The sequence below is a fragment of the Aythya fuligula genome, chromosome 1 (genome assembly GCF_009819795.1).
Source record: "Aythya fuligula isolate bAytFul2 chromosome 1, bAytFul2.pri, whole genome shotgun sequence".
NCBI lineage: Eukaryota > Metazoa > Chordata > Aves > Anseriformes > Anatidae > Aythya > Aythya fuligula.
The window spans coordinates 112,864,603-112,879,297 of NC_045559.1; the positions used below are offsets into that span (position 1 = coordinate 112,864,603).

The following is a 14,695-nucleotide window of genomic DNA, read 5'->3' on the forward strand; positions in this document are numbered from 1 at the left end:
TATAGTGGGAAAAAAAAAAAAAGTAGAAAGTTCACAATATTCTATACCAATATATAGTATATTGGATATGTGTTTACTGTAATGTACCATACTCTTTTCTGCTTTAAAACTCAAAATAATTAGAATTGCTAAAAAAAAAAAAAATAATATTCAGAAACTACCCTAGTACATGTAAATCTGAAAATGCTGTCACTTTAAAGTAATTCAAAGCAGAAATATTTTTTCTCTTCATAAAGCCTCTCTACAAGTGTGAGAGCACTAGGGACACTTCAGATTTAGATGTTGGAGATAAAAAGAGAACTTTAGTGAAAAGCACTCTATCACAAAACAGACCTCTCCTAGCGTTTGTGTGCTCCTGAAAAGTCTTTCAAATTAACTTGAAACATTTTTTTTTTTTTCTTTCCGAGTAAAATTAATGGCAAACATAATTTAGAAGGTTCTATTCAGAGTAATCTAAGGTCTCGGTCTTCATTGTTTCACTAACATTGAAAGTATAATTACAGACGTTTGGGATATACATGTATGTATTTTTAACAAATGAAGAAACATCCTTGTTTTGACCAACTCTTCTGCTTCTGACTGGTCTAACACAGGAGCTTAACTGTGGCTTAACTGAGAACCAGAACAAGTATGACTGTTTTCTGACATACCTTCACTGCCTGAGGGCATCTTAATTGGATGTCACTTCTCTGTTTAACTGGTTCAAGGTAACCAGCTATGCCCATTTCTGATTGTAACCTGTAGCAAGTTCACACTGCTCATGTCACACATTGATTATGCTGCAGTCATCATATGGCACCCTATATCCATGCTTCTGCATAATTCATAGTTGAGACCTTGGACCTCCATGTTACCTTAGGGAGAAAAGTTTTTCCAAACTTGTCTGTAAACCAATAAGCCTCAAAGATAGGTCTGGATGAAAGACAAGGGACAAGTGCACTTGTTCCTCAAGAAAGAACACAGCCCTGGCAGGGTTTTTGGAGATAACAGGAGCTTGAGGAGGGCTTTGCAGCTGCTATCCAAGCCCAAGAGCCATCATGTTGCAAAAGGAGAATCCAGGTAGCCCATGACATAAGACAGACATCTCATAGTTGCTTATTAGGGGCTATGATGTAGACAGGTTTCTTTCACCTGAGGCAGCTCAGGAACATGATGCACACTGTGACTAAATGAATAGCAGGAGGAGAAACTGGTGAGGAGATTTTTTCCAGCATCTTAATACTGGGACCTAAAAGGAATTTTCTAAGCTACTGCCAAGGTATCACTGTATTTGGCTGCTCACTAAGGGTCTTATAAAAATTCTTATTCAAAATGGTGATCACTTCTGAGGACTGAATAGTTCAGTACAGGATGTTTCTCTAAAGTATCTAATATTTCATATTGGACAAATTAATGTTGGCTGTTTAACTTTGTTGGTGACACAGACAGTAGGGTCAAGTGCATCCTCAGCAAGTTTGCTGATGACACCAAGTTGTATGTTGCAGTTGACATGCTGGAGGGAAGGGATGCCATCCAGAGGAACCTTGACAGACTTGAGAGGTGGGCCTGTGTGAACCTCACAGAGGCCAAATACAAGGTCCTGCATTTGGGTTGGGGCAATCCCAAACACAAATGTGGGCTAGGTGGAGGATGGATTGAGAACAGCCCTGAGGGTGTTGATGAGAAGCTCAACATGAGCTGGCAGTAAATGCTTGCAATGCAGATGAGCTGGCAAGGGCATGCTTGCAATCCAGAAAGCCAACTGTACCCTTGGCTGCATTAAAAGCAGTGTTGCAAGCAGGTCAAGGGAGGGGATTCTCCTTCTCTACTCTGCTCTTGTGAGACCCCACCTGGAGCACTGTGTTCAGCTCTGGGGCCTCCAGCACAAGAAGGACATGGACCTATTGCAGTGATTCCAGAGGAGGGCCATGAGGATGTTCAGAAGGCTGGAACATCTGTCCTATGAAGACAGGCTGAGGGAGTTGGGGTTGTTCAGCCTGGAAAACATAAGGCTGTGGGAAAACTTTATAGTGGTCTTCTAGTATTGATAGGAAGCCTACAAGAAAGCTGGAAAGGAACTCTACCAGGGAGTGTATGATAAAACTAGTGGTAATGGCTTTAAACTGAAGAGGGTAGATTTACATTAGATATAAGGAAGAAATTCTTTACACAGACGGTGGTGAGGCACTGGCACAGGCTGCCAAGAGAAGCTGTGGATGTCCCATCCTTGGAGGTGTTCAAGACCAGGCTGGATGGAGCTTTGGGCAATGTGGTCTGGTGGGAGGTGTCCCTGCCCATGGCAGGGGGGCAGGAATTAGGTGGTCTTTCCCTTCCAACCCGAACCATTTTGTGATTCTATAATTCTAAATACAGCAGACCAAACTTCTGCTACCTCCCTGTGCTGCTTAATATTTACTCTACTACGTTGCTTGTTGAGCTTTAGGTATTCCCAACAAAGATAGTACCATCATTTGGTTTAAAAATGACCAAGAGTGCATGGGAAGCAGGAGAAAAACAGAAGAAAAAGAAAAGCATTAGGAAAACACTCTGGTTCCTGGTTTCATTTGTACTTCAGCTTTCAAATATTCTAAGATTATATGAGGTAAATTGCCCAGCTCAAGCTATAAAGAAATTTCAGAATGCATATGGATTTTAAGGCATTGTAAAGGAATTCTTGGACATCTCCCTGGGGCTCAATGCAATTATGGTGGCTTTGTATTAATTTTGTACAAGTGTTGTAAAATAATAACTTGGGGCAAAGAGTGCTCTTGTGTGCTACACATTTCTGCTTATATATCAGCTCTTAGTGACTATCCTAAATAAATTTAGCACAGCATTTTTTTCTAGTTTGCACTTTAACTGTTATATCAGAATGATTTCTCTCTCTCTCTCTCTCTTTTATTTTATTTTCTTATTTTAACCCCCAAGGCAGACTGCTTCCTCAACACACACAAGTGCAGGGCTCTGTCATGATACCTCATATCTTTCCATCATCATATAGGTCCTTGGTAACTTGCTTGGTAACTTCATCATAGCATTTTGGTAGAGAGAACAAAATAGAGAAGTGGAGGGAAGGTGATATATTAATTTTGGAATTGTGCAAAAAGGTGAAGAGGAAAGAGAGAAGAAGTAGAGCTTTTGGGTGAAGGGCAAATAATCATTTTGCCATACTAGTGCCATGAACAAACTATTTCTGGAGTCCTTTATTTATTTTCTCAGTTGCAAGAAAAAGGCTCTGCAATCCAAACCAGAGGTCTAAGCACCCTTTGCTTTTTTTAAGAACTATTTGACCTGTTTTGCCCATATGGCAGTTTGCTGCTTTACCGTTCCATTTTTTTTTCTTTTAATCTGCATTAGCTTTATCATGAGCACTGTGGTATATTCAGTGAGGTTTTTCCTTCCAGCATGTGACTTACACTAAAAATATTTTAAAATTTTATGAATCCATTGGAAAATTTCATAAAATATTTGCATGAAGTATGAACAAATACTCATATGAAGCAGCAGTAAATATTTAAAAGAAGCAAAATAAAAATCATTCACAAGGAAAACAGGAATCCTAAGGGAGCTGCATAGTGTATTTTTGAACACCTCCTGATCAGTTATGGACTTTTATGGATGACAGTCCTTTTGCTCTTTAAGACATTCAGAAAGTTGCTTGCATTCACCTAAATCTTTTTGGTGAGGTTCTCACATTGTCTTTGAAAGGCTGTCCAAAGCCCATCCGATACTTAAAGCACAGGAAAGATACTACTTATCTCCTTCCACTTCTGATAACATTTTCCTCCATCATCCCATCTATCTCCATTCCACCCATTAGGGCATCATTCTACAGCTACCCAGTATCCATTAAAGCCAGAGAAATGATGGAGTCCCAGGATGATACTAAGAATGACATTGTACATCCATAGAAATTAGTGGAGCATATTATTCTTTATGCCAGAGAAGAGGACAAAGTTTCTAGAGGGTCTGTTTTTTTTTTGTTTGTTTTTTTTTTTGTTTTTTTTTTTTTTTGTCCTTTTGGACCTTGCTAAACTGTATTGTTGATCTTTCCTCTGTTACCTCATAGATTTTGTTGCACCACTGAGAAATAATTCTTTCTACTTACTAATAATTGACAAGGCATAGGGATGTGGATCTTGTTGTTCCGAAAAACTGAAAATATCATCTATGAGCCTCCCTTAGAAACCTGAATTTTGCCTGGTCTTACTAGAAGCAGAGTGGGGGAGAAGAAATAGACACAGCAGCATTCAGATATCAGTGCACAGATCAATGGAAAGAACTCCAGCCAGTGCTTTACTAGAGTTTAAATACCCATCAGTAGATTGCCATGTATCTTATACTGTTCCCTGCAGTTTGCTACTGCTTAGTAAGACTCACAGTTTGGAGGGGAGCTCTTAGACTGACATCTGAGTTCTGTACGTGTGCACAAAACTTTAGGAATATGGTCTCCAGTACATGGATGCTTTGATGCCTCTATTGTTTCTCCCAGGTCTGCAGAATTTTTTTGTGGGATAGATCACTTCTGATACTGAAATAATATATACATTTTTATAGCTAACATTGGTTATTCTACCTTGCAATAACATATGTAAAGAAATACAGTCAATGTTTTCAAAAGGAAGCAGAGCAAACATGATAGCAAAAAGGCATGGGAGTGCTGCCCTAACAACAGTTCTTTTCAGAACAAACAACAACAATAACAACAACAGGAAATAACTTTCTAATGTAAATGAGTCTTATGTATGTCTGTGTTTCCGTCTTTCTATGGGTTCTGGTTAAACAGAGTAAAAGATTTCTCTCTTTCCGGACAATTTACTTAAGCTTGCGTAGGCTGTGGAGTTAGATTTGTTTTGGGAAAGAGATGATTGTTTGCCAGGATTTCTTCCTAAATTTTCTCCAAATCTTATTCTGGAATAGATTATCCTGTCTGAGTCTCTCAGCTGAGTGTTTATAAGCATTAATCCATTATCTGGATCTGGTATTAAAGAGGAAGCACAAATGACTTCTGGGTTGCATATTCAAGACAATATATGTGTCTTAGAAACCAGTGAAATCAATGGAAAGTTTTTCTCAAATATCTCTGGGCATAATTCCTGTTGGATAAATCTTGCATAGGTAACAATCCTGAATAATTGCACTGGATTTAGTGGGTCGTTTTGTAAGCTAATGAAGAAATTTACACTCTAACCTGAATATAATAAATTAGGCACTCATTACATACACAAGTAGATACATTCTCTTGAAGTGAAATTCCAGCTCATGAAGTTAAACAAGAAGTAGGAGTTCTGCTGGATTTATATCCAAACACAGCTGATTTAAACAGTGAACAAAGAAAATAGAAGTCCTTCCTGTAGGGGTTCTTTTTCTTTGGAAGGAGTGGAATGATTTATGATGAAATTAGGAGTGAAGACAGGGTTGGAATGAGATCCCTGAATGCAAGCACTATTTTCTGTTTTTGTGGTGTTATGTGAGGCAGTGGAACAGATGGAAAAAGAAAGTAGTTGAACTTCCTATTTGTTGTACTCACTCATTGACTCTGTCAATTTGGCCATCTCTGTTTCTCTTTTGGGCTTCTCCTGGGGGAACAGACAAAATAAAAAACAAATATATATATATATATATATATATAAAATACACTTGAGCGCAAGTGGCAATGTGAGGGAAGGACATTACTCCTTCATATATTTCTATTGTATTTAGGGATATATATTTGCTTCTAAATAGCCAGTGCCCTTGTTATTATTTTTTGTTTCCTGTAGTCTCTGGACTGTATTAACTTTGAAGAATGAAACATATTTATTTATCTGTGTATGCATTTGTATTTGGTTGGAGTAATGGAACTTATTCATCCACAGTGATAATGGAGAAAGAAATTCTCCCATTTTACCCTCTGTACTATAATTTGCGTATGTGTTCAGGTTTTCTGACAAAATGTGTGGAAATGGCCATCACACAGAAAAAATATACTGGAAAAAAAAAAAAAAAGAAAAGAAAAAAAGCTTATTTAGAGAGAGATGAATTTCTAATGGAAGCTTGAATGAATGACTTGATATTGGGCCTGACAACTAAATGAATTGAATGAAATACTGTTTGTTTGTTTGTTTGTTTTTTCCCTTTGGTGTGTGAGGGACTCCCACTCAAACCTGCGTGTCTTTGTCACTCATTTGTGAACTCAAATTTTTAGTCTGCTTTGTTTTCTTGTGTCATACACTTGTATTTGCAGTAACTAAGCCTGCTTTGGCAGATGGCTTGGTCAGTCTTGGTCAAACCCTCAGATTTGCTGGAGTTCCCCTTAACAGGGACTGATGCCCAAGAGGGTATGACCTCTTGGAATCTGCATCTCACCTACTGAATTTAGAGCAAGAGTTTGGGTTAAATTAAAAATGTCAACCCTTCACAAACCTTTAAAACCCTGTTAGCTGTTTCTGAGAAGTTGTTATGGCTACTCTGACCCTTATGATCCCAGAAACTATACAAGCCTCTTTAGTGACTCATTCTCAGCCCTGTGGGTAAGCACAGCTACCAGTTACCTGTCTATTACACCACAGCTGTCTTTAAAATGCAAACATTTTAGATGCTCACAGCTGACAATTCCAGATGAAGGGAAAAGTACTGGGTATCAACTTCTATTAAAAATATGTGTGGGAGCTGTGCCTAAGCCCCTGTTGAGGTCAGGAGACAGTGACTTATAGGACATGAGTATGCAAATGCTGACTTTCTACACAAGCAGCTTTTTCTCCCCCAGATATAAACAGAGCAAATTACCTCCAAGATATAACTTTAATGGACAGTAACCTCAAATAGGTGTTCCTTGCTCCCTGTCTCAGCTCTGGGGCAAGGCGCTGGCTTCTGTGTGAGGTGGCCTGCAGTAGTTGCTGAGATGGCTGGGGACAGGATTCAGTGTGGCACCATATTTCTTTGGCTGAGTCTGTATGAACAGCACTGGGGTAAGCAATGAGCTGAGAATGGTGTGAGAGTAGTCCGTACCAGATGTTATTTGACAGTATAGACATAGTTTTACAATGCTATTTGACTATGATATGACAAGAGAGGGGGTTGTTCATTTCTGTTTTATCCCAGTACTGGCTTATATTTGGTATAAAAATCTAGAAGAATTTTTCTATACCAAACCTACTACTACTTGCACTTCAGAAAGCCAGAGTTTTGCAAACAAAAGCTCACATTTCATAGCAATAGGAAACATTGGAACTCATGACAGGAACAGATAATGCTTCGCAACTGTATACATACCATTTAGTGTATTTAGTATTAAGACAAGGGTTTAAGGTTATATTCTGCAACAGTGTCAAGGTTAATGGTATAAGCCATGTTGATAACATATCATTCAGCATCAGATTCATGCGTTATTGTGGAAGAGAAACAAAACAAATCAAAACAAAACCACAAAACAAGAGGAAGAAAGAAAACTGGCATTAGAAATAGCACAAGAGTGCCAGAAAAAAAAAAAAAAAGTTAATGGTAATATATAGCAATTTCTTGTATAGCATTAATCATCAAAGCAAAGCACAGCACTGTGAAAATCATCAATAATTTGTGTCCATGTAGCTGTATAATGTGGCTGTAAAACACCCCCTCCCACTAGAGAACTCACAGTTTATCAGGAATGAACAGTTGGGGAAGATCAATGTTGAGTCCTGAAGATGGAAGGTTGGATTTATTAGACTAATAACAAGTAGTGATTTTAAATATTAATACTTTTCTCTTGCATATTATTACGTACTTTTCACTAATAATGAAGTCTATCATAAGGACATAGGAGACTAGTATACCATTTCCCTTTTAAATGAAAGTGTTAAATAAAATATATAAGAAAAGGTTATACATTTTTGAACCTTAGAGTTCTGCTAATGATCAAATATTGTTTGTTTTGAAGAAGCTGGTACAAACAAACACTAGCAGAATGTACTTTTTCCTACTTCTTCCTTCTGTAGTGTTTTGAGACCACTGACAGGTAAGTGCATGAAACAGAAATATTTATTTTTAGATACTACAGATTTTCTCTACATCAGATAGGGTATATCATGTACGGGAAGAAGCTAAGGTTTTCAGGTTTATGAAACTGTCACCCATGTGAATTTCCATATTTGAGAGCCAACATGAAATGGCTAACAAGATTGAGCTAATTGCTGCACTTGAAAATATAGGAATGGTTTGGTTGCCTTTTCTGGAAGGAAATGACCAGGACTACCAAAATTGATCCTCCTTCTTCAGAAGACAGAGGTAGTCTTGTAGGAGTGTGGTTTCTCAATAGGAGAGGTTCCAAAAATGACCTCTCTTTTTCCAGATATTTTCTTGAAAACAAAACAAAACAAAACAAAACAAAACAAAACAAAACAAAACAAAACCACACTTTTTTTACCATTATCACTGATGTTTAGAATCTGTATGAAACTCTTCTAAGGTTTTGAATTTTTTCTTCTTCTCTAATGAACATTAGTTTGTGAAAACATACACACAACAAAGTCCTTCTGGAAACTCAAAGCATTTTTTTCCACTCATCTGTTTTGTCAAAATGGCAAATTTTAAGGAAATTAAAACAACTTTAAGAAATTTGATTTTGATGACTAATAAGTAAGAAATTCCATCCTTTCCAACAGAATGAGTTCTGACAGACTAGCATGGGGGTAAAAAGCCATTAAAACATTTTTTTCATTCTATCTTTAGCAGGTGTGGTTTCACTTCAGGTCAGAACTCCTCTTTAAGAGCAGATGCCGGTAGTATTCTTCTTCAAGATTACAAGGAAAACAAGAACTGCAACTTTAGAAAGTACACCAAACAATTCAGTCCTTACTTTTCATCTCAGCTAGTGCTCGTATCTTTCGTAGGCTCATATCTTTTTGTAGCTATTTAGTCAACATTTAGTGATTTCTGGAGGGAGTTGAGTCCACGGATTCTTGTTAACCTGTTCTAGGGCCAAGAATGCAAGCATTCAACAGCATTAGGGGAACAACAAAGATAGATTCTGCTACTGTAAGAGACCGGTCTGTGTGCAGCTATGTGCTACCCTTGCATATCTGTGTGAGATAGCTATTATCTTCCTGGATGAATAAAAAGCAATAAATCCCACTCTTCGTATTTGAAATCACATGCATGTATATAGTACAATTATGTGTGAAATGTACAAATATGTGATATGCGTGATATGTAAATTAGTGTGTGAAACATGATAACTTAAACTAGTAAAGATGGATATTTAAAACTCTTTATACTTTTTGCACTCAGTGAGAACTGAGGTCCTTATTCAGCTGAGGGTGTGTGAGAAAGAAGTGGCAAATGCCCTTTTTCTAGGGGAGTTTTTTTCCTTTTTTTTTTTAATGTTTTGTTTGACACTGCTATGAAATTTAATTATTATCATTCTATGATAATAATTTTTATTATTATAATGAAGAGTCTTTTCCCACTGTAGTCAGAAAAAATATAGAGATATTTCCTTTCTATAAGCTTGCTTAAGGCAAATGAACTGTTGCTCCATTCTGCAATATTTTGAGATTGTGCAGTCCTTAATCTTAAATTGAATTAAATCTCAAATTTTTATCATGTCATTACATGCACAGAAAGCGTGGACTTTAAATTACTCTTTGGCTTCTCAGCCAAAGAAAATGAGGCACCTTTGTATAAAGCTCTCATTGCCTGACTTCACTCGCTGTATATTCTGCCATAGATACTGTCACAGCATGCATGAGAAGATGTTAATAGTGCTAACAATACCTTGCAGACTTAATAAGTTCCGTGTCATGCATTAGCAAAGAATGAGGATTGCAACAAATTCCAGATGGGAATCAAAATACAGAGTGTTGTAAGGAAATACACTTGTGTTGTAAGGAAAAATTGCTGAGAAAGAGAGTGCATGATCTTCCTGTAATTTTTCTAGTCGAAGGACATACTGAAGCTTTCTGGTCAATGGCTGTTTACTTCAGCTAAGACAAATTGGTGAGAGCATTATCTTTGTTTTGTTTGTTTACTGAACAGCTGAAAATACTGTTGTGCTTTTGCCAGTTCACAAATGCAGAGTTGCACCACCATGCTAAGAATCTGTTGAAGCAATCTAGAACTTTGGCTAAAATTTCTAATAGTACTTCATAAGGCCTGTACTGACTGAACTATGGATCAGAACTGAGACACATTATATCCATTATACTTTTTTTTTTTTTTTCTTCTGAAGGTTTGTTACTTTCAAAAGTAATTCAGTGGCAAATCCCTAGTAATTTCATTGATATATCCTTTCAGGCAATAGCTATTCAATTGCTAAATGCAAATTCAATGAGCAAGAACTTTTTCTGAAATTTTAGCTCAGAGTAATCTATCTTGGGATATCTTAAATTACTTTTCAAACTACATGGAAATGGTGTTATGTTTGAAATACTATTAAATGAGAGTAATAGAATTTCATTTTATGTAGTGTCTTTCATACTCATGACATCCTAAAATGCTTTACAGTAATGAATTAGATACTGGTTGTTAAGTGATGATGTGTAGGCAAATGCAGCACTCATTATGTGTTATTCATTTTAGCAATAGCCTACACTTAGCTCTCGAAAGCATAGCTTATTTTAGATGGAGAGGGATTGTCAGAAGGAGGTGGAGCTCTTTGAAAAATACCATAGAAACTTTCATTTTTATCTGGACACATATACACCAAAGAAAAGTAATAGCTTAATAGCTCATCTTTAGGACCTTTATCAATAAAAGAGCTGTGTTACTGCATTCTTCTACTATTACTAAAATACCTGCCGTAAGTAAGACCTGCCTAAATTTATTGAGTCTCCTTTCATCTCTCTCCACACCAAAACTAAAGTATGGCATGTGTCTTCTTTATTTTTATTATTTCATCTTGCCCTTCCCAAGTAGGATGGTTGTTTCTATCTGCTTATCTGCTTTTTTTTTTTTTTTTTTTTTTTTAACATCTGGGATAGGTCCTGTAAGGACTGTATTTGTGCCATACCCAGAACAATGTGTTCTCAGGCAAGTTGGCCTCACCCTCAGCTTCAAAGGTGAGAGGTGAGAATGTGAGCGAGTAATCCATATTCCCTTGCAGTGATACCAGCGTTTGAATGGCTAAGAATATATTACAGCGGAATATACTGTGCTTGCCACAAGAGGTGATTTCAATTTGCATTAGTTGGAATGAACTTAAAATACAGTATTTGAATATATGAAGTAAGCAGAGTTCCTGAGGATGTACCTTCCCTGGATTCACTATACTTATTGAACAGTAGATGTGAGTATGGCTCATTAAAGTGTTCAGATTTTGTGAAGCACACTCAGTAACTCTCATGTCAGAAGACTTACATGGAGGAAGTTGGCATTAACAATGGGAGAAACTGAGTTTATTTCTCTGAACTGGAATATAGTTTTTACATTTCTCATAGTTTTAGTTAACTTACTCATCTTTCATGCTTGGACTGTGAAATATGTATAGAAAAAATATATACATCTATATACAAATATATATATACACATATTTAGGCAGAAAATCCAGCAGCAGTTCTATAGAAGCTTTTCAATTTGCCTTGAACTCGAGATACATAGCTCACAGAGTCTTGCATTAAACCCACTGCAAATACTTTGTCATTCTCTAACAAGAAGATACAAACATTCCTATATTATATAGTGGGAATGGCATATGGTAGTTCCAAAGGTAGAAAACTTTTCTGGGAACAGGAGGAGCATAAATAGTTTTTGCTGACTGCTACTGAGTATGTATGAACATTTTCTAGTGTACGTGCATCTCCCAGAAGAAAAATAAATAAATGAAATATAAAGAGAAAAAATAAAAAACAGTTTTTAATTTATGTTAGCAGGAGAGATAATACTCATATTTACAGAACAACAACAATAATAAAAAAAAGAACAAAAACAAAAGGAAAGGAAGAGAGAAAGTGACTTTCTATTTTTGGCATTTTAAGAGAGGTATAAGTTGAAGTAAATCTCAGGTTTTCAGGTTTTCTCAAATAACTGAAAAAAACTTATTTAAAAATGTAGTGCAGAGAACATGAATGTAAAAAATATTAAAACAAAACAAAACAAAACAACAACAACCTACTTTTGTCTGCAAATCTATGAACTAAAAATTTTAAATTATCCCTAATTTATTGTGGTAACAGTGCCAGACTATACAGATTATTTTACAAACAATTATGTTTTACATTATTATGCTGTTAAGTAATTGTTTCATCTGCTGTCAACTGTAGAAGAGTAATTTAAGTAGCAATGTGAAATGGCCATTAAGAAACTAAGGGGACCATTAGGTAAAAAAATAAATATCTGGGGTAAGGAGAAAGACCAAACGTAGGGGTTAAGTAATTTGCTGGTATTATTACATGATTAAAGGCAGGTTTACATTCTCAGGTTCTTTGCTCTTGTGGGTAAAGTATGTCAGATTAATTTTCATCTGCCATTAAAAAGACCCTACAGAATACCCAAATATTTATTTGATTGCCTCAGATCCCAGTAAAAACACATCTCTTATAAGAAGTCGTGTTGCCTAAACACAAGGAGAACTTCAATTTCTGTACTTTGTCAGCCAATGCACTGTATGTACTGCTTGCTTTTGAGAGTGTTTGAATGTTCTAACAGATTATAGACAAAGGTACTTGCAATGAAGTAGTTAAAGCTTAAATGTAGCATTAGTAGCCAACAATGTGAAACTAGCAAGTGTACGTATAAGATGAAAATGAAGAAGAATATCCTGGCATCAAAATGGTGTAGTGATGCTATACTAAAAAATATAGCAAAAAAGCACTTTGGGTTGTTAAAACTGCATTGGAAAAACCAGCATAACTCAAGTCTCAACAAACAGTCTTCAAGACAGAGTGGATAATTTTACATATGTTTTGTCATCTAAATCTCCTGACGGGTGGAAGGGTGACTGTATAATTAATGCATGTTGAAAAGCTATATAATCAGTGGAAATGTTCTTAACAATTCAAAGACCTGGAGATCAAACTTTTAAGAAACTGCTATTTTCCTTTTTAGGTCATATATTAATATACTCTGAATTTTAATAGAGGAAATAAAAGGTACCTTGAACAGCTTCCTTATATATATATATAAAAAAAAAAAAAGTTGGTGGAAGCATAACAGAGAAGAATTGCTATAGTAAACAGACTTAAAAATACTTATTCATTTTCATATAGAAAAATAGATATCTATATATAGAAAATACATGTAGATATCCATTTTCTATATGCTTATATCTATTTTCATAATGCTTATATATTTTCAGATGTTAATAATGTCTGCATTTAGTGTTTCATGAACTCATTGCCCCTCTGACCTGAAAAGGAAAGACTCATCTTGTTGTTTGCATTCTTATGGCATTAAACTCCAGATTTTTGTAAGAATCACTTGAAGACTATTTATAAACCAGGGATTTCACATGAATAATTATAGGTAGAAGCATGCCCGAAGAAATCTAGAAATGATTATTTAAACTACTTAAGAGAACAATGAGCTAATAAAATATGTTTTACTTATTACTTGCCTTGATGTATTGTAAAAAATAAATCATAAGTGAAGAGAATAGATCAAACATTTCAAACTGAACCCATTTCTTCAGGTACCTTGTGATCTTGTTTTGTGCTGTGATCATGTTCATTCAATGAAAGTTCTTAAGCAAAAACTGTCTTCAGTGTCAGATTTGGCTCCAGATTGAATAATACCAAAGTATCTCACACAGTTTCCAATTTTAGCACCCTTTTCTTGTTAGATCTATGAAAATGAATCTTCAAAAGCAAAAATGAACAAGAAATGTGTCAGATGATGCAAAAATGCTAATAATGAAAATCGCTCCCTGTCCATATCTTTTACAACTCCCTTACACAGATATTTTTCAGTGAAACTGCAACAGCATTAAAATAGAGAAATGTTGTGGTAAATCAGCCTTTCTGAATTTGAGAACTTAGATTTTGTTTAAGGTGATGTCTTCCACACTGATAAATCAGAAAATTATAGTGTAGTACTTTCTGCACGATTATTTTGTTATCAGTGACATTCCCATGTAGGGTGAAAATCTCCCTTTCCTTAAATGGACAAAGTCAAGCCCTGGCCTTCAATCTGCCAGCCCCTAAGAGCTAATGAAGATAATAACAGGAGATGCAGATGAAATAATCGATATAGGGACCTTTAGACATATGGCTTGGGACTCATGTCACCTAAGTTTATATGGATATACATGTATATACTATATACATACACTTATCCACATAAAAATGTGAATATACAGTCTAAGCTAATTAAACTCCCTGTATTATCAACAGAGTGAATACTGAACATCTAAATAAAAGTTAGTCTATCTTAATCTGAGTGCCTTGAGTAGATGAATCACTGCTGGCAGTTCTCAACTCATTGGAAATGCAGTATACATGACTAAATCAGACTAAATACTTACTTGTTAGATGGCTAACAGGTAATTCTTTCTGGAATTTCTGTGGTATTGATTGCCTTCCTTCCGCTGTGCTAAAGGTTTGCCCCTATCCTTTACCTCTTGCTCTTCTCACCATCATGTGCTGCTGCTTCTCTCTTGGTTTATCCAGCTCATCATCTTTCCTAAAATGCTTTCTCCCTTCCCTTTTCTCTCCATTTAACTTGTTCCTTTATAAAAAAAAACACCTTCCTTCTCCCTCTCTTCACACTCTCCCACATTTCCAAAAAGAACGGCTGTGAAACTAGCATGCTGTTTGTTGCTATCGCA

General features: G+C 36.0%; 1 protein-coding gene across 1 annotated transcript in view; it reads right to left on the reverse strand.

Moving 5' to 3' along the window:
* KCNJ6 (potassium inwardly rectifying channel subfamily J member 6) overlaps positions 1–14,695 on the reverse strand; it is a 161,946-nt gene that overhangs the window by 108,457 nt on the left and 38,794 nt on the right. The window contains exon 2 of the mRNA XM_032186099.1: positions 5,510–5,558. Within this exon, the coding sequence (XP_032041990.1) occupies positions 5,510–5,534 (25 nt within the window). The 5' untranslated portion in view covers positions 5,535–5,558. The remainder of the gene's footprint in view (positions 1–5,509; positions 5,559–14,695) is intronic.